This window comes from Neoarius graeffei, chromosome 27, assembly GCF_027579695.1.
Source record: "Neoarius graeffei isolate fNeoGra1 chromosome 27, fNeoGra1.pri, whole genome shotgun sequence".
Classification (NCBI taxonomy): domain Eukaryota; kingdom Metazoa; phylum Chordata; class Actinopteri; order Siluriformes; family Ariidae; genus Neoarius; species Neoarius graeffei.
Window position 1 is genome coordinate 29,847,774 of NC_083595.1, and position 20,707 is coordinate 29,868,480.

The 20,707-nt window shown below is 39.6% G+C and overlaps 2 protein-coding genes across 2 annotated transcripts in view; one reads left to right on the top strand and one right to left on the bottom strand.

Annotated features, from left to right (window-relative positions):
* Positions 1-429: 429 nt before the first annotated feature.
* mcee (methylmalonyl CoA epimerase) lies at positions 430-16,398 on the bottom strand. Its single transcript, XM_060911271.1, has 4 exons — positions 16,223-16,398; positions 6,538-6,884; positions 4,369-4,543; positions 430-667 (listed from the first exon to the last, which is right to left on the bottom strand). The coding sequence occupies exons 1-3, from the start codon at positions 16,248-16,250 to the stop codon at positions 4,391-4,393; spliced, it is 528 nt and encodes a 175-aa protein (XP_060767254.1). The 5' UTR covers positions 16,251-16,398; the 3' UTR covers positions 430-667; positions 4,369-4,390.
* A 107-nt stretch (positions 16,399-16,505) lies between these two features.
* The window catches only part of mphosph10 (M-phase phosphoprotein 10 (U3 small nucleolar ribonucleoprotein)), a 29,289-nt gene continuing 25,087 nt past the window's right edge, over positions 16,506-20,707 (top strand). The window contains exons 1-4 of the mRNA XM_060911865.1: positions 16,506-16,609; positions 17,029-17,749; positions 17,851-17,993; positions 18,087-18,249. Coding sequence (XP_060767848.1) covers positions 16,524-16,609; positions 17,029-17,749; positions 17,851-17,993; positions 18,087-18,249 — 1,113 coding nt within the window. The 5' untranslated portion in view covers positions 16,506-16,523. The remainder of the gene's footprint in view (positions 16,610-17,028; positions 17,750-17,850; positions 17,994-18,086; positions 18,250-20,707) is intronic.

Here is a 20,707-nt window from a genome sequence, read left to right on the forward strand (position 1 = left end):
TTTCTTTTCCATCCTGCCAAAGAAACCAAAATGTCTCTGATGACTTTAAGCTAGGGCGGCACGGTGGTGTAGTGGTTAGCGCTGTCGCCTCACAGCAAGAAGGTCCGGGTTCGAGCCCCGTGGCCAGCGAGGGCCTTTCTGTGTGGAGTTTGCATGTTCTCCCCGTGTCCGCGTGGGTTTCCTCCGGGTGCTCCGGTTTCCCCCACAGTCCAAAGACATGCAGGTTAGGTTAACTGGTGACTCTAAATTGACCGTAGGTGTGAATGTGAATGGCTGTCTGTGTCTATGTGTCAGCCCTGTGATGACCTGGCGACTTATCCAGGGTGTACCCCGCCTTTCGCCCGTAGTCAGCTGGGATAGGCTCCAGCTTGCCTGTGACCCTGTAGAGCAGGATAAAGCGGCTAGAGATAATGAGATGAGACTTTAAGCTACAAATCAAACCCTTTTATTCCAATAATTCAATAAAGGGTCAACAAAGTAGCAAGTGGAAACCACACAGACACAAAACTGAGAGAAAACATGGGTCTCTAATCTCCCTTCTCCAGCTGTGTCCAAAGGGAAGTGATTTATGGAGTGGGCGGCAGAAGGAAAGACATCTGAAAGATGGAAATGGTCCAAACCGGATCCCAGTAACGTGTCTGTTCTTGTGCAGACAGTCAGCTGAAGTCTGAGGAGGGGATGGACAGAGTGGAACAGATTCAGCTTTCAAACCCCTTCTGCCTGTGGCGCATTTTCATTCGTCACTGTAGGGAATTACTTCTCTAAATTAACTTATACTGAATGATGGAAAATGTGGAAACTCTCGTTTTTGTAAATCACACAAACAGCAGGAACGTCTACAAAATGAAAAGATGAGATTGCGTATCCAATAGTGAAATATTTATATTATCATGAGATCACTATACATGTACATATCATTGGTCAGGCCACATATGCTGTCCCCTAAGTCTCATTATGTAAAAGTAGGTGGAGTAACCATGGAAACATCGTAAGTAGATTGCTAGTGTTGCTCTGAATTTGAACCATAGATGACTTGCAACCATGTGATCAAAATGTGCTACGTCATGAGCGTCCGCCCTGATGGTGGATATACAAAGCAGCTAAGATGGCAGCCGCTGAAAGCCAACAATGCTGAATTTTCTCACTATTACCACGATTTGAACGATCGAGTGGAGATTCGGTACAAAGAGAAGATAGATATGTGTAGTTTTGACCCATATTATTTGAAAAAGTCGGATTTTTCTGAGGATAAGACACTTCTACTGACCATCGAGTACCTACAGTGGGGCAAAAAAGTATTTAGTCAGTCACCAATTGTGCAAGTTCTCCCACTTAAAAAGATGAGAGAGGCCTTTAATTTTCATCATAGGTACACTTCAACTATGAGAGACAGAATGGGGGGAAGAATCCATAAAATTACATTGTCTGATTTTTAAAGAATTTATTTGCAAATTATGGTGGAAAATAAGTATTTGGTCAATAACAAAAGTTCATCTCAATACTTTATATACCCTTTGTTGGCAATGACAGAGGTCAAACGTTTTCTGTAAGTCTTCACAAGGTTTTCACACACTGTTGCTGGTATTTTGGCCCATTCCTCCATGCAGATCTCCTCTAGAGCAGTGATGTTTTGGGGCTGTCGCTGGGCAACATGGACTTTCAACTCCCTCCAAAGATTTTCTATGGGGTTGAGATCTGGAGACTGGCTAGGCCACTCCAGGACCTTGAAATGCTTCTTACGAAGCCACTCCTTCATTGCCCGGGCAGTGTGTTTGGGATCACTGTCATGCTGAAAGACCCAAACACGTTTCATCTTCAATGCCCTTGCTGATGGAAGGAGGTTTTCACTCAAAATCTCATGATACATGGCCCCATTCATTCTTTCCTTTACACGGATCAGTCGTCCTGGTCCCTTTGCAGAAAAACAGCCCCAAAGCATGATGTTTCCACCCCCATGCTTCACAGTAGGTATGGTGTTCTTTGGATGCAACTCAGCATTCTTTCTCCTCCAAACACGACAAGTTGAGTTTTTACCAAAAAGTTCTATTTTGGTTTCATCTGACCATATGCCATTCTCCCAATCCTCTTCTGGGTCATCCAAATGCTCTCTAGCAAACTTCAGACGGGCCTGAACATGTACTGGTTTAAGCAGGGGGACATGCCTGGCACTGCAGGATTTGAGTCCCTGGCGGCATAGTGTGTTACTGATGGTAGCCTTTGTTACTTTGGTCCCAGCTCTCTGCAGGTCATTCACTAGGTCCCCCTGTGTGGTTCTGGGATTTTTGCTCACCGTTCTTGTGATCATTTTGACCCCACAGGGTGAGATCTTGCGTGGAGCCCCAGATCGAGGGAGATTATCAGTGGTCTTGTATGTCTTCCATTTTCTAATAATTGCTCCCACAGTTGATTTCTTCACACCAAGCTGCTTACCTATTGCAGATTCAGTCTTCCCAGCCTGATGCAGGTCTACAATTTTGTTTCTGGTGTCCTTTGACAGCTCTTTGGTCTTGGCCATAGTGGAGTTGGGAGTGTGACTGTTTGAGGTTGTGGACAGGTGTCTTATACTGATAACGAGTTCAAACAGGTGCCATTAATACAGGTAATGAGTGGAGGACAGAGGAGCCTCTTAAAGAAGAAGTTACAGGTCTGTGAGAGCCAGAAATCTTGCTTGTTTGTAGGTGACCAAATACTTATTTTACCGAGGAATTTCCCAATTAATTCATTAAAAATCCTACAATGTGATTTCCTGAATTCTTTCCCCCCATTCTGTCTCTCATAGTTGAAGTGTACCTATGATGAAAATTACAGGCCTCTCTCATCTTTTTAAGTGGGAGAACTTGCACAATTGGTGGCTGACTAAATACTTTTTTGCCCCACTGTAGATATCGCCTTCTATCTGGTTTGGCAGACTTTGTGGGTCGACAAATCTCAAACAAAGGCTTATAAGTTCATGGAAGCCGATAACTTTTGTCTCTGGATGAGTAAATATCTTATTAATTAAACCAGTCAACGATGACGAAGCAGTTGTACTTGCAAGGGTAAGTTAGGGCTTCTTTTGCATTTAGTTTACTTCTATGTGTAAACAACAGACGAAGTATGAAATTTTGACAAGTCTCTAGCTTTATGGCTCACAAATCACATTTCAATTTATTTCAGGTATAATTTTGCTGGCGCTCTTAAGGCCAATTTATGCTGACAACGCAGTCCTCGCAGATGGCGTCGCAGATGGCGTCTGCGTAGCCCCCCCACCTTCGCAGACGCTCTGCGCGCACCTCCCAAAAATTGTGACCACCGCAGAAGCCTCGCAGACAGCGTCGCAGACAAGAGGGCTCTGATTGGTCCACTCGACATCCGCTGTACACGCACTTCCGCTTCCCTACTTTCCCGGTTTGGTTTGTTTTCACGACCGCCATTTTTAAAAACACGCGCGAAGATGGAGCAGCACGAAGAGCGGTTGATCGAGGAAGTGAGGAAGTACGTACACCTATACGACTCCAGTTCTAGTCATTATAAGTAACCGGAGGATAAACACTCCACTAACCACACCCACCAACTACTCCTAGCGATTTCACGACTTCGCGCCCCCTTGCGTTGTGGCGGTGAATAACATTGCGCACGCCTATTACTCCCCGCTCAACGATAAATTACAACTGTCTGCGAAAAGCTGTCTGTGAAAGCCTTGTCGCAAGAGCATGCAGAGGCCCTTAGAAGCAAAATGGTAATCCACGTGTTACAATTATAACAACGACCGAGTGAACGACGACAAGAGAGCGCTCATTTTATAGCAAAATTCTCGCAACACGAAATAAAAATTCTTTCGTGATATTATCGAGAAAGCTTTTGAATCTCACTTGAGATAAAATTATTACTGCAAACACGAGCTGTTTTGGTTCAAGCCTCTGTTAGATCAGCCCTGCCGATGTTGTTCAGCCGCGCTCGTCTCCTCTCCGTACTAAGCCTCAGAGTTTCCTCGCCCTCTTTCCAAATCACGGACGGAATTCTAAAAAATCGGAACGGTCACGAGTACTGTTGTGACCACAACCATATACAGCACAAAGATATGGCAGAGCTAAAAGAACGCTTAAAGCAGTAGAAAAACAAAGAGAGTTGCGCATGCGTGACTATGTTTTGTATGGAATGTCGCTTGACCCCGCATTTGTATCTCCACCAACATGGCCGACATCCAGGTTTCTATTTTGCTTTGACATCACTTGCAAGTCAAGGATTAGTGTACTGATCTAATCTTTTAAATGACACAGAATATTGCAAGCCAAATCACTTCATTCATCCAATAATTTACAGACGAGGAAAAAAAAAAAAAAAATCACATGCATGTCAAACACTAGAGCTCTGCATGAAAGAAAACACCTTCTAAAAGGCGTGTTGATTACTACGCTTGCTCTATTTCCACAAGAACCCCATCACAGTCTTTCGGGTGGAGGAACATCACGGGTTTGCCATGAGCACCTATCCGTGGCTCCGGAGAAAGCAGTCTGATTTTCTTTTCTTTCAGATCCGCTATAGCTGAATTTATATCATCAACCTAGAAGCAGAAGACGCCAGATAAGCTGATTAAAAACACTACTACAAACATTTATCACACCATTACAAGGATATTCATAAATCTCTCATGAAAATGCAAACCACTGGATTACGACTGGTCACTTTTACAGTTAACTCCATTATTATTGGCACCCTTCAAAAAACAAGCGCAGAAATAAATTCCATACAATTGTTGATATGTTGAGCTTACACACATACACACAGAGATATTGTATGTGTTTATTTTTAACCATTATTATTTCAAACATATACAGTCCTGTGCAAAAATCTTAGGCATATGCAAAGGAATGCTGTACAGCAATGATGCCATTCAAAAATAATTAAATTAAACGTTTCTGCATTTTTTTTAAATGCTATAAAGAGCGGCAAACAGTAATGTATATTCACAAAGTTAACATTTGGTATGATGATTCTTTGCTTTAAAAAAAAAAAAGCAGTCTCAGGTCCAAGGGCGGCACGGTGGTGTAGTGGTTAGCGCTGTCACCCCACAGCAAGAAGGTCCAGGTTCGAGCCCCGTGGCCGGCAAGGGCCTTTCTGTGCGGAGGTTGCATGTTCTCCCCGTGTCCGTGTGGGTTTCCTCCGGGTGCTCCGGTTTCCCCCACAGTCCAAAGACATGCAGGTTAGGTTAACTGGTGACTCTAAATTGACCGTAGGTGTGAATGTGAGTGTGAATGGTTGTCTGTGTCTATGTGTCAGCCCTGTGATGACCTGGCAACTTGTCCAGGGTGTACCCCGCCTTTCGCCCGTAGTCAGCTGGGATAGGCTCCAGCTTGCCTGCGACCCTGTAGAACAGGATAAAGCGGCTACAGATAATGAGATAAGATGAGGCTCAGGTCCAATGAGTGCAGTTTTATAAGGAAATGAGCTGTAGGTTTTACTGAGCATCTTGTTCTTCTGGACTCTTTGACTGTCACACTCGCTTCTTAATTTTGCACCAAAACCCAGCAGCCTTCATCATGTTTTCTTTTTTATTCTGAAAAGTGCTCTCTTATGTAATATTCTGCTCAGATACAAAAAGATTTCCTGTAACGTTTAATTTTGTGCTGGAAAAAATACAAACGTTTGGGACTCTAGAATGTTTTTGGACTGACTCGATAATATAGAAGTCATAAAATAGAAATCTATAACAAAAAGTTTGTACGAAGAAAAAAATAGGGTGACTAAGACTTTTGCACAGTACTGTATATTTTTCATCCTGCAAAATGCTGATTACAAAAATTATTAGCATCCTGTGATTAATATTTGCTGTGGCCTCTTCCTGTAATGTCTAACAAAATTGGAAAATGGTTGTAGACCCTGGTGAAAAATAAATGTGCTAAGTGTACTAAAATTTAGCATACTTTTGTGTACTTGAAGCCACACTAATCATCAATATACTTCAAGTGTGTTTATGATTAGTTAACTTGAGGCATGCTATTTTGGAACAACTGATTTTGTACTAAATATATTTTAATTGTAATTAAATTGTAGAAAAGTGCAACTTGAAGTGTATTTAGTGTACTTTTATGTGCTAAATTACACATAACTTTCACTTAAAGTATATTTTAGTACAATATATTTCTATAAAGTGTAATTATAGTATAATTATTTTAAAGTGTGTTAAAAGTGTTAGCGTGAAAGCGTGATGTTAATATACTTTTTATATATTTACAAAGAGTACAATTTGTGCAAGTACATTTTCAATATACTATTGAAAATATGAATATACTTTAAATACAATAAAGTACATTAATTTTTCACCAGGGGAGAGACCCTCAGCCAGTCCTTTATTTAAAAAATAAATAACTAAATAAATAATTACTGATGACTTTATGACTAGAGCATGTGCCTGCTCTATGATGCATTTTTTAAAAGTATGTTTCTCTCTCTGTGGCTTCGGATAAAAGCATCTGATGAAATATCCTGATACTATACTTCATTTTCACATTGAATAAGTTAAGGTATCTGATTGTTTGTTCACACCCAACACCTCACCTCGATGCAGATGTGGTGCATTCCTCCAGCTTTGTTCTTCTGCAGGAAGCCTGTAATGGGGCTCTTTTCTCCCAGAGGGTGCAGGAGCTCCAGTTTGGTGTTGCCTAGCTCCACAAACACCGTGTAAACCCCATGCTCAGGCAAGGGCACAGTGGCGCTCACCTGGGCGCCAAGTACATCCCGGTACAAAGCTGTTGCCTTCTCCAAATCTGGGACAGCAATCGCAACATGGTTCAGTCTACCCAACTTCCATAAGGACGGAGGAACACTTTTACAGACGGGTAACGATGAAGAGAACGTTCTCACTGATGGGGACTGGTGAGCAGCACACCTTGAGATACATGTTGCTGGAAAAGAGTGATTATGTAAGCAGGGACACCAATTTTACAAAGGTGAGTTTCAGTTACAGCAGTTATTATTAGTTAATTAATCACCCAGAAGACCCGCCTCACCCTTTGATCTTGTCATCTGATGACACAGCTCATTACCTGAGATGAAATTTTTTTTTTTTTTTTAGCATGATCAGTAATTTGAAAAAACCCGGACGTTATCATCGCAGGTAAGCATGGTGGAAAGATCATGGACATGTTTTTACTTATCAAATCCACTGATATTTCATGATCTCTTTGTCGAAACCTGCTTTGTTTCTTACTCTTTCATTTAACAGTCACCATTTTGTATCTAAACGCGCGTTTGAGAATCACGTGAGGTGTCGATAATAGTGATCACTTTCACCAGTGTCCACCATTATCGACACCCTGTGGAATTAAGTGACATTTACAACTGTTATGGATCGATCTTTGTGTAACATTGTTGAAGTAGATGAAGTACCTTTAAAAAAATAAAAGTGCTGTGATTTATGATAATTTTTTTTTCTGATTCATAACAGAATGGAATGTTTATAGAGTATTTGGAATCCGATTGCAATAAATAGAATTAGACCAGAATTAAATTCCTAGCATATAAAAAATTACATTCTTGAAATATTCAGATGTTTCTATTCCATTCAGAAATTTTTTTTTTTGCAGTTTGTTGTAAATATCTACCACATATTACAATATCAGTAGACATTTTATATTTTGGTCCGAGGAATGACATGCGACCTTTGACTTGGATTTTCATGTGGTTACAGTGTTAATTGCCTGTTGACATTTATTGGTAAACTACAAATTAATACAAACAACAACAAATGATTAACAAAATGCGATCTACGAAAATACTTAGAAAGTGAGTAGAAAGTGGAACAAAAAGATTTTCTGACACAGGTTCAACATTATCAGTTCATTTGTTTTACAAACATTACAATTACTTCCTCATTTACATAAGCACAGACATCGATATATTAATATAAAAGATATTTTGTACTAAATACAAGTCTATGTAAAACAAATTTTAAATAAAAACTGTTTTGTTAACTTAATACCACATACAGATTATTTTTTAATATAAATAATCATCTGGGTGTCGATAATTGTAGAACGGTGTCGATAACTGTGGATAAAGGTGTCAATAATTGTGGAACGGTGTCATGTGATCTGATACGCTAAGTAATCGGGAATCAGATCATTTTTTTTCCAGTGGAAGTTTGAGTAATTATTCACGCACAGTTTACGTATTGAAAGTCTTTTCTACTTTTGCAGGGCTCTACATTAACCTTTGAAACCACTTGTCCTGTCGGGCAAGTTGAAAGGAAATTTACTTGTCCGAATGTGAAGTTGACTTGTCCGAAGAAATATTTGAGAAAAAAAAAACACAAACTATCTGTAACCCAACAATCTTTATTGCATTTGTTTCCGAATTTACAACATATGCATAATATCTATGAATCAAAAGTAATCAATACTTGATATACTGAGGCAAAAGTTCAAAAATATAGTAGAACAGACTGATTGATACCATAATTCACCAAGTATTATGCTGAAGTTCAGAAGCAATATATCCCAATAGAGTAGAAATTATGAACATAAAATTTTAAGAACAAAATAACTATACTATGAGATCCAGAAACACTAACCATTATATATACACAGATCAGTACTCTGCAGTTCAGTCACAAATATCACAGAAAGTAAACATTATCATAAAATTTATGACTTGATGAGATATCACTAGTTTGGACAAGAGAAACAAACAACAACAATGCTAAATTACAACTCCGATTCCAAAAAAGTTGGGACAAAGTACAAATTGTAAATAAAAACGGAATGCAACGACGTGGAAGTTTCAAAATTCCATATTTTATTCAGAATAGAACATAGATGACATATCAAATGTTTAAACTGAGAAAATGTATCATTTAAAGAGAAAAATTAGGTGATTTTAAATTTCATGACAACAACACATCTCAAAAAAGTTGGGACAAGGCCATGTTTACCACTGTGAGACATCCCCTTTTCTCTTTACAACAGTCTGTAAACGTCTGGGGACTGAGGAGACAAGTTGCTCAAGTTTAGGGATAGGAATGTTAACCCATTCTTGTCTAATGTAGGATTCTAGTTGCTCAACTGTCTTAGGTCTTTTTTGTCATATCTTCCGTTTTATGATGCGCCAAATGTTTTCTATGGGTGAAAGATCTGGACTGCAGGCTGGCCAGTTCAGTACCCGGACCCTTCTTCTACGCAGCCATGATGCTGTAATTGATGCAGTATGTGGTTTGGCATTGTCATGTTGGAAAATGCAAGGTCTTCCCTGAAAGAGACGTCGTCTGGATGGGAACATATGTTGCTCTAGAACCTGGATATACCTTTCAGCATTGATGGTGTCTTTCCAGATGTGTAAGCTGCCCATTGCCACACGCACTAATGCAGCCCCATACCATCAGAGATGCAGGCTTCTGAACTGAGCGCTGATAACAACTTGGGTCGTCCTTCTCCTCTTTAGTCCGAATGACACGGCGTCCCTGATTTCCATAAAGAACTTCAAATTTTGATTCGTCTGACCACAGAACAGTTTTCCACTTTGCCACAGTCCATTTTAAATGAGCCTTGGCCCAGAGAAGACGTCTGCGCTTCTGGATTGTGTTTAGATACGGCTTCTTCTTTGAACTATAGAGTTTTAGCTGGCAGCGGCGGATGGCACGGTGAATTGTGTTCACAGATAATGTTCTCTGGAAATATTCCTGAGCCCATTTTGTGATTTCCAATACAGAAGCATGCCTGTATGTGATGCAGTGCCGTCTAAGGGCCCGAAGATCACGGGCACCCAGTATGGTTTTCTGGCCTTGACCCTTACGCACAGAGATTCTTCCAGATTCTCTGAATCTTTTGATGATATTATGCACTTTAGATGATATGTTCAAACTCTTTGCAATTTTACACTGTCGAACTCCTTTCTGATATTGCTCCACTATTTGTCGGGGCAGAATTAGGGGGATTGGTGATCCTCTTCCCATCTTTACTTCTGAGAGCCGCTGCCACTCCAAGATGCTCTTTTTATACCCAGTCATGTTAATGACCTATTGCCAATTGACCTAATGAGTTGCAATTTGGTTCTCCAGCTGTTCCTTTTTTGTACCTTTAACTTTTCCAGCCTCTTATTGCCCCTGTCCCAACTTTTTTGAGATGTGTTGCTGTCATGAAATTTCAAATGAGCCAATATTTGGCATGAAATTTCAAAATGTCTCACTTTCGACATTTGATATGTTGTCTATGTTCTATTGTGAATACAATATCAGTTTTTGAGATTTGTAAATTATTGCATTCCATTTTTATTTACAATTTATACTTTGTCCCAACTTTTTTGGAATCGGGGTTGTATATATATTTTCATTTTTAAATTATTAACTTTGAATATATATCCTCCACTGATTGTTGTCGTCTAATTATTCAGTGTGGCTCCTGTATGGTATTTAATGGTCAAAAAAAAGATAATTAATAAATTTCCAATAATCCATAATTATATCTAAATTATAGAGCCCTATGTTAAAAAAAATCCCTAAACTCCCATTACTAATTAGTTAATTAATACAGCCGGTAACCTAATTAGCAGCCTTTTGACAGCTTGGTATTTCATAGATAACTTTCCCCACTCCTACCTCACTCCCTGTCAATCCACACGCATGCAGGCGCACATTCCAACACGCTCGGCTATATAATGAACACCATCAACAACAATTCAGAGATTTGGAAATTACCACATACTCAACGTAAATATACAGTTGAATAATGATCCCGTCAACAAATCCACGTGTATGACACGATTAAAACCAATCATAAACGACCGTTTACTTTTCAGCTCAAATACACGAAGCGGTATTGGCCGGTTTCGCAAGTGGAATATTGCACATGCGCACATCGGTCTTTCCGAATAGAAACATCCGGCGATTCATCAAAACAATATGTCGAGTGAGATGCTTCGGAAATCATGTGAATAAACTGATAAATTTGATATGTAACCCGAATATCGGCGTATTTTGGCACTTGTCCGATCAGACAAGTAACTGAGACAATGAACTTGTCCGACATTAAGTATCACTTGTCCCGGACAAGCGGACAACCGTTAATGTCGAGCCCTGTTTTGCAACGATAATCGTAGCCGCTGCTGTAGCATCTTTAGTGTTGTTTTGTGTTTCAATCAGAGAAGTGAGGAAGTTTGTGAATCCTTGGTTCAGATCAGATTTTCATCAAAATGAAAATAATATTTTAGACACAGTATATGTATTTATTAAACAAAGTTATTTAGCTCAACCTTAAAATTATTAACGTTATAAGAGGCTATGTAGTGAAAATTCATTATGTCTGATAATTATAACTATTCTTTTAAGTTCGTTTCTTAAGACACATATTTTTAAGTATGTTACCTCGCTTGTTGACAGTTTCGGCGAACACTTCCGCCTTCTTCAAAACAGTCACCAGATGTCGAGTGGTGACGTGCCTTATCAGCTGATGTTACTCTATGGAGGCGTGAACGTCCCGCCCAATTTGACAGGTAGTCCACGCTTCCTGCTGTCAGGTCGCTGGCCCAGGACTGCGCTCCAGGTGTGTGACAGCGCGTACGCTCCCTCATCCCGGTTCATCGTCCTCTGCGCCCGCTTACGTATCTCCACTGCCTCCAAAATCCAACGCTGATATCTATTCTCTTCAGCGCAAATGACTCTGGCCTCTTCCCAATTCATAATATGATTTTGTCGTTTGCAGTGGTCTGAAATGGCTGATTTACAAGCGAGGTAACATACTTAAAAATACGTGTCTTAAGAAACGAACTTAAAAGAATAGTTATAAGAGGCTGTTTGGAGTCAAATATTCCAACTGTGCTTCCATTTAAAAACAAAAACACAGAGAGACACAGAATTCTGTTCAAGTTCAATACAGCACAATCAAAAGAGAGGGGAGGAAAAACGCTGTATTGCCAATAGTATATACTATAGAAACATGTCTGTGAAGATTCTCAGTCATCCAGGTCATAGTAAACTGTGGGTGGTAAAAGAGAGCAACTGGACTTGCTTGAAGACGTTTCACCTCTCAACGGACAAGGAGGATAACAGGAACAAACGCAAGACATTTCTGGTCTATCTGAGAAACTCAGGAGGATCTTCTACAAACACAACATTCCGGTACATTTCAGACCCAGTAACACCCTAAAGCAGAAACTGGTCCACCCTAAGGACAGAATAGCCAGACACGAACAGGACAACATAGCATGTGCAATTCAGTGCAGTGAGGAATGCACGGACTTGTATATTGGAGAAACAAAACAACCGCTTCACGGGCGCATGGCTCAACACAGGAGAGCCAGTTCCTCAGGCCAGGACTCTGCTGTCTATCTTCATCTTAACAACAAAGGACACTCATTTCAGGATTGCAACGTACACATTTTAGCCAGAAAGGATCGTTGGTATGAGCAAGGAGTTAAAGAAGCCATTTTTGTCAACCTGGAACGGCCATCACTGAACAGAGGTGGTGGTGGTCTAAGGGCCTCTGCATGCTCTTGCGACAAGGCTTTCGCAGATAGCTTTTCGCAGACAGTTGTAATTTATCGTTGAACGGGGAGTAATAGGCGTGCGCGATGTTATTCACCGCCACAACGCAAGGGGGCGTGAAGTCACAAAATCGCTAGGAGTAGTTGGTGGGTGTGGTTAGTGGAGCGTTTATCCTCCGGTTACTTATAATGACTAGAACTGGAGTCGTATAGATGTACGTACTTCCTCACTTCCTCGATCAACCGCTCTTCGTGCTGCTCCATCTTCGCTCATGTTTTTAAAAATGGCGGTCATGAAAATAAACCAAACCGGGAAAGTAGGGAAGCGGAAGTGCATGTACAGCGGATGTAGAGTGGACCAATCAGAGCCCTCTTGTCTGCGACGCTGTCTGAGAGGCTTCTGCGGTGGTCACAATTTTTGGGAGGTGCGCACAAAGCGTCTGCGAAGGGGGGGGCTACGCAGATGCTATCTGCGACGCCATCTGCGAGGACTGCGTTGTCAGCATAAATTGGCCTTAAGACATCATTTATCAGCCACCTACAATGCAGTCCTTGGCACACTTCCCAGACAACTGAATGCACACCAAAACCCAGCTGTTTTCAGTGACTCACAGGAGGACAGAGAGAACCAACAACCCATTGATCACCCCAACGACTCTCTAGGCCGTTCACACCCAGCCCCCAGTGACCCACACCAACAGGATGACTCAACGACACCTTCGGACTGCTTTTCATCCATGAGAGGATAAATACCTGATACTCCCTATTAGTCAGACAGAACTGAAGAAGCCTTTCAGATGAGAGGTGAAACGTCTTCAAGAATCTTCAAGCAAGTCCAGTTGCTCTCTTTTACCACCAACAGTTACTATAGAACAGGGCTTTTCAAAGTGTGGGACGCACCAGAGTTCTTCGGGGGGGCGCAACGTGAGGAAAAATAAACCAGAATAAGTTACTATTGCGGACATTTAACGAACTTCAGCTAGCCTTTGCCAGACACAAAATGGATCGATTTTTAGTACCTAAAGCTACAGTGAGTGAGGAGACAGAGTCTGGGCCAAGCAAAAAAAGAAGGAAGTATGACCACGATTATTTAAAGTCTGGATTTTCATGGACTGGATCTGAAGATGCTCCACTGCCACAGTGTGTTGTCTGCCAAGAGGTGCTCACTAACAATGCTATGAGAGGTTTAAAATGTGTAAAAAAGAGGTTTTAAAAAAGCACAGATGTTTAAACTGTGTAAAAAAGAGGTTTTAAAAAAGCACAGATGTTTTAAATTTGTAAAAAAGAGGTTTTAAAAAGCACATATATTTAAAATGTGTAAAAAAGAGGTTTTAAAAAGCACAGATGTTTAAAATGTGTAAGAGGTTTTAAAAAGCACAGATGTTTAAAATGTGTAAAAGAGGTTTTAAAAAGCACAGATGTTTAAAATGTGTAAAAAAGATGTTTTAAAAAAAGCACAGATGTTTAAAATGTGTAAAAAAAAAGATGTTTTAAAAAGCACAGATGTTTAAAATGTGTAAAAAAGGTTTTAAAAAGCACAGATGTTTAAAATGTGTAAAAAAAAAAGAGGTTTTAAAAAAGCACGTTTAAAATGTGCAAAAAAGAGGTTTTAAAAAGCACAGACGCTTAAAATGTGTAAAAAGAGGTTTTAAAAAGCACATTTAAAATGTGTAAAAAGATGTTTTAAAAAGCACAGATGTTTAAAATGTGTAAAAAGAGGTTTTAAAAAGCACAGATGTTTAAAATGTGTAAAAAAATATGTTTTAAAAAGCACAGATGTTTAAAATGTGTAAAAAAAAAAGATGTTTTAAAAAGCACAGATGTTTAAAATGTGTAAAAAAGAGGTTTTAAAAAGCAGATGTTTAAAATGTGTAAAAAAGAGGTTTTAAAAAAGCACATATTTAAAATGTGTAAAAAAAGAGGTTTTTAAAAAAGCACAAATGTTTAAAATGTGTAAGAGGTTTTAAAAAGCACAGATGTTTAATATGTGTAAAAAAAAAGATGTTTTAAAAAGCACAGATGTTTAAAATGTGTAAAAAAGAGGTTTTAAAAAGCAGATGTTTAAAATGTGTAAAAAAAAGATGTTTTAAAAAGCACAGATGTTTAAAATGTGTAAAAAAGAGGTTTTAAAAAGCAGATGTTTAAAATGTGTAAAAAAGAGGTTTTTAAAAAAGCACATGTTTAAAATGTGTAAAAAAGAGGTTTTTAAAAAAGCACAAATGTTTAAAATGTGTAAAAAGAGGTTTTAAAAAGCACAGATGTTTAATATGTGTAAAAAAAACCATGTTTTAAAAAGCACAGATGTTTAAAATGTGTAAAAAAGAGGTTTTAAAAAGCAGATGTTTAAAATGTGTAAAAAAGAGGTTTTAAAAAAGCACATATTTAAAATGTGTAAAAAAGAGGTTTTTAAAAAAGCACATGTTTAAAATGTGTAAAAAAGAGGTTTTAAAAAAAGCACAGATGTTTAAAATGTGTAAAAAGAGGTTTTAAAAAGCACATTTAAAATGTGTAAAAAGAGGTTTTAAAAAGCACAGATGTTTAAAATGTGTAAAAAGAGGTTTTAAAAAGCACAGATGTTTAAAATGTGTAAAAAAAGAGGTTTTTAAAAAAGCACAGATGTTTAAAATGTGTAAAAAAAGAGGTTTTAAAAAGCACATTTAAAATGTGTAAAAACATGTTTTAAAAAGCACGTTTAAAATGTGTAAAAAAGGTTTTAAAAAAGCACGTTTAAAATGTGTAAAAAGAGGTTTTAAAAAGCACAGATGTTTAAAATGTGTAAAAAGAGGTTTTAAAAAGCACAGATGTTTAAAATGTGTAAAAAAAAAAAGAGGTTTTAAAAAGCACATTTAAAATGTGTAAAAAGATGTTTTAAAAAAGCACATATGTTTAAAATGTGTAAAAAAGATGTTTAAAATGTCTCATCTCATCTCATTATCTCGAGCCGCTTTATCCTGTTCTACAGGGTCGCAGGCAAGCTGGAGCCTATCCCAGCTGACTACGGGCGAAAGGCGGGGTACACCCTGGACAAGTCGCCAGGTCATCACAGGGCTGACACATAGACACAGACAACCATTCACACTCACATTCACACCTACGGTCAATTTAGAGTCACCAGTTAACCTAACCTGCATGTCTTTGGACTGTGGGGGAAACCGGAGCACCCGGAGGAAACCCACGCGGACACGGGGAGAACATGCAAACTCCACACAGAAAGGCCCTCGCCGGCCCCGGGGCTCAAACCCAGGACCTTCTTGCTGTGAGGCGACAGCGCTAACCACTACACCACCGTGCCGCCCATGTTTAAAATGTGTAAAAGAAAATAATAAAAATGTGTACAACAACCATTTTTTAAAATACGAATGGAACATTAAGTATAGCAACAACAAAAATTGTAAGGGGGCGCTGTTGTTTATTTGCTCTCTGAGGGGGACTGACTCTCCCACACTTTGAAAACCCCTGCTATAGAAAATATATATTTTAAATAAAAATACTTGGGAGTTTTCCTACATTTTCTTCGATGAATGTTTAAAAACAACAACAATAACGCCCGGTATATGTGGTTGTTGTTGTTTGTTAATCCAGTATAACTGACTTTAACATTATACCGTGTGTATATATAAGCTGTTATACGTGTATATATAAACCCTTGTGCCATGTTTACATTGAAATCTACTTTCCATAAAACACTGCTATTGATTAAATGCATCATTTACATCTTAAACTGAAGTTTCTTGTTCAGAAAAATCACTTTAACTGTTCTTTAGCCTACCTGCAACCTTCATCAAGGAGGCCGCCATGTTTTTCTGATACAAAACCGAATAACTTTATTTCAAAATTAAACACCGCAACGCTTTTAAACTAATTTTCGTTTCAGGAACAAACTGCCTACATTGTTAATTATAAAATTAGAAGGCGTGCATAATATCTCGTATTCCCTATACAACTGATCTGCACTTCATAAACGTACTGAATTAAATAAACTCTGTGCTGTAATCCGGAACGATTCGAGTCTGCTTTTTGTTTCCGACGGACATTTTACCGCGTGCACCCGGGGTCACACGCGTGCAGTCATGGCGCATGGGACTGTGAGCAAAACGCTGGAGAAGTGTTTACAGATTTTAAACCGCAGTACAGCGCAGCCCGAGCTGTTTCTAAAGTAAGAAAATTAGGAACTGTGGGTTTTGGGTTTTTTTTTTTAGTAATTTGAGATAAAGTTGTTCTGATGAATGAGTGTGGAGCAGTGTAATAGTGGGCGGTATATGTTAGAGGCTAGCTGTGTAGTGTTGTGGTTTATGAACTTGTTAATTTAATCGGGATACATTGCACAGATCATCAGTGTCACGGAATTAGTTCATCTGCTGTCCTTTGGTTGGTCTGTTCGTTTCGACCTGAAGCTCGTGTCCATGCAGCTGCTGAAGCTTGTGTCATTTAAGTAGTTTATTTTAGGCTTGTTTAAGTATTCTTCTTATATGATACTCAGTAATTAACATTAGTACAACAGAGCAGCTTGCTTTCTGCCTTTGTACCGCATAAATCTGTGGAAAAATGACATTTCTGTCTCTCTCACTCTGTTAGTGTACAGGATGACTTGGCAGCACACTTCACATCCCTCACAAAGACCCTGTATGATTTGCACAAAGCCCATAAACTGAAAAGATGGAAGGGGAGTCCACTGGAGCAGCTGGTGGTGAAGAACTTTGACGAGGAACAGATCTGGCAGGAGCTCGAGCTTCAGAACACGGCTGTGCTCTCTCACTTTGAGGACGCAGTAAGCAAGGCTGTCACAGATGACACACTGACGCTTCTGGAAGAATCAGAGGAAGAAGAAGAGGATGATGATGGTGGAGGTGGCCATGATATTGAGAAGGAGGAAGAAGAGGAGGAGGAGGAGGAAGAGGAGGAGGAGGAAGAAGAAGAAGAGGAGGAGGAGGAAGAAGAAGAAGAGGAGGGTGGTAACAAAAGAAAAAATGGACTTAAGCCCAAGTCATCTGTGTCCAGCGACGAGGAGGACCTTTACGACGAGGACTCGGATATTGATTTTGATGTCGATAAATTAGAAAAACAATCCAAGCAAAAAAAGAAAACAGAAACCAAGACACCTAAATCTAGGACTGTGTCAGAAGTGGACGATCAGTTTTTTAAACTATCAGAAATGGAGGCTTTTCTGGATGATATGGACAAGAGGGAAGGGAAAGAACCTCCAGGTGAGGAAATTGACTACTTTCAGGACCTGCCCTCTGATGAGGATGATGAACTTTCATTTGATAAACCTGCTGCATCAAAGAGTAAGAAAAAGGTGAGATGCAATCAATCATCAATAAACTCACACTGCTTATTAAAGTGATCAGTTATTTTGTTTACCAGGTCAAATTAAAATCGCATCATTTTCTTCTGTAGTTGAAAAGTTCCAGAAATGTGAAATACAAAGATTACTTTGTGGATGAGGATCCTGCTCAACACAAGTCACCTAAGGAAGGTGAGTCAGCGCCGGAAGATGAGGATGAAGAGGACATGGACATGGACGGAGAGGATTCAGATGAGTATGTGTGTATATACTAAAGGCTTTTTTTATGAAGATATTGTCCTGCTTTTGGTGCTTCTGAAGGATAACGTGATCCTTTTACACTGTGTAGAGGTGACGCTGAGAGCCAGAAAGCCAGAGACGCTTTGCGGAAAGTGACCTTTGACCTCCCCAGTGAGAGTGAAGGCGAGGATATGGAGGACATTCTGGGAGGGAGGTCTAAAAATGTACCGAAGCCAGATACCAAGTCAGCATTTGAGAAAAGACAGGAAAAGGTAAGTTTAGAGGAATCTTCAAGGTGTTTGACGTGCAGTTGTTTTTTTTTTGCACTGGAGGGACACGGATTATGTAACGAGCAAATATCGGACGTCTCACAGAAGTATCTATTTCCATAAATTTCTCCGTCAGTGTTGTCCTCAGACATGCTGATGTGGTTTACTGTAATCTTAATCTATAAACATGAACAAAAATTCAATGGAACATTATTTGGGCTGCTATATTGGACAAACAGAAGGATCTTTTGCCTTTATGGAGTTAAGAGATGAAGTTTATCTCCGAGTGGTGAACATATTCACAACCGAGTGAAGCGAATGAGTGAAAATGTTTTCAACATGAGAAGATAAACTTCATATCTTTGCACCACCATGTAATGTTCTTTATATTATATGGACACATCCACAAAAAAAAAAAACACAAGTTACTCAAAAGAATTTAAATTTTGAACCGGTTCGCCATTTTGATAATGTGCGTCTAGTCCAGGCTTTCTCAACCAGGGTGCCATCTGGCTTCGTTAGGGTGCCGTCAAAAAATTATATATTCTAACATTGGAATAAATAAAATTTAATTAAAATTCCAAAAAAATGATAGTTACACTAATGCAGATCATCGCCGCCTCATGCATCATCAAAATTTGTCTCACGGCCCCCTTTCCCATGTCACAATGTCACTGCCGGGGTCAGCGTGACTGCGTATATTTTATATGGGGGTACCTTGAGAATTTGCATACTTCTGAAGGGTGCCGTGACTGAAAAAAGGTTGAGAAGCGCTGGTCTAGTCAATGGGAAAACACTGGGAGTGACATCATTGGAGTGAAATAGGGCTGCACAATATATCGAAAAAGTATCGATATCGCGATATAATAGTTTGCGATACACATACCGCAAAAATTACTTAAATTTCGATAAAAGGCACATTTTTCTGTGCCATCCAATCACATTTGAATGTCAACAAGCGCCGCGGGATAACTCCGCCCCCTATTGCAAAACAAGTAAAAGCCTCGTGGTGATGGTGGGAGTGGTAGCAAGTGTGGTGAGACAAACTTGTGTGAGGAGGAACTGGTTTCCAAAAAAAATGCACGTCTGCTATTTGGAAGTACTTTGGATTCAGGAGGGATGACGTACTGCAAACTCGGGTACTTTGCAAGACATGTAAAACAGTGGTGGCAGCTACCAACGACTGGGCAGAACGGCGAGTAGAGGTAAGAAAAGCATATATTTAATTATCGTGATACATATCGATATCGAGATATTCAGTCATGTTATCGAATATCGCATATTTTTCTGATATCGTGCAGCCCTAGAGTGAAATATCGGGAATTGTTATACATACAGGCCACTTTTTTCCCATGGAATAAAAGCATGTATTCTATTCCCTTCTAGTGGGTTTATTGATGGCATGCAATATTATCATATCGCTTATCCTCCATGTATTACACCTCTCTCCCCAATGGAGAATGAGCATGCAGTATTTTTATAGTATTGCATGTTGTCAAGACAACGAAATGTCACATGTCGGAGCTCATGCGAAGATCCAATGACAACTTTTCTACTGCGCATGTGCACAATCATTTCTTTGTGGGCCGGGAAAGAGAGAAGATGAGGCTAATCCAGTGCTACTGCTGTAATTAAGCACTATCTAAATAAACTGAAACTAAAGACGCATTGTACACCCGAAAGGCTACCAAAACTTCATTATGTATTCTTCATGTATGCTTACAAGAGAAAAACATACCAACGGACATCGAAAAACTGGAAAAGAGGCACGTCGGAGATGTAAAACTTCCACGCTAGCGAGTGACTGTGACGGTTTGGTAAACAAACATAGCCGTGAGGTTTGCTTCATTAAAAGCGGAAGATTTTGAGAGAATTTTGACTGGAGGTCGCGCCGTTGTTTGACTAGGAACGCCTTGGTGTTCTTCCCGAGGAGCTGGCCGAGGTGTCTGGGGAGAGGGAAGTTTGGGCTTCCATGCTCAGATTGCTGCCTCCTCGACCTGGCCCTGGATAAGCGGATGAAGACAAGGCCGCTCCGTTGTGTGGAGCTGTTGATTTTAAAAGTAACTAAGTAAATTGCATCGGGAAATGAATACTTAAGTCTGAGTGAAAAATGCTGTGGCGAGTGTGCGTGGAAGAAGAATCTTAGGACAGAAATCTTAGTTTCTCAGTCATTAGCCTGTGCTACTGATGAATGCTACAGCGGCTGGAAGGTGAATTCGGTACTGTGCTGGTAGCGCCAACTTGCGGGTAAGCTAATGTTAGCCTTTGAGAATGCTGATATGAAGAGTGTATAATAATAATAATAATAATAATATCGGCTGGCTTTTTTCATGGTATATCAGATATATTCCATGCAGCTACTCATCTTTGACTCAATTCAATATCATGCTAGCTGAATGGAATATATCTGATATACCACTCAATGCCAGCCAATATTATTTAATTGTCTCATTTGGATCCG

Coding starts and splice junctions, on each gene's coding strand:
- mcee (XM_060911271.1), bottom strand. CDS start 16,250: ATGGCGGCCTCCTTGATGAAGGTTGCAG. Junction 6,885..16,222: donor CTCCTTGATGAAGGTTGCAG/GTAGGCTAAAGA, acceptor ACTCTTTTCCAG/CAACATGTATCTCAAGGTGT. Junction 4,544..6,537: donor TGCACCACATCTGCATCGAG/GTGAGGTGTTGG, acceptor TTCTGCTTCTAG/GTTGATGATATAAATTCAGC.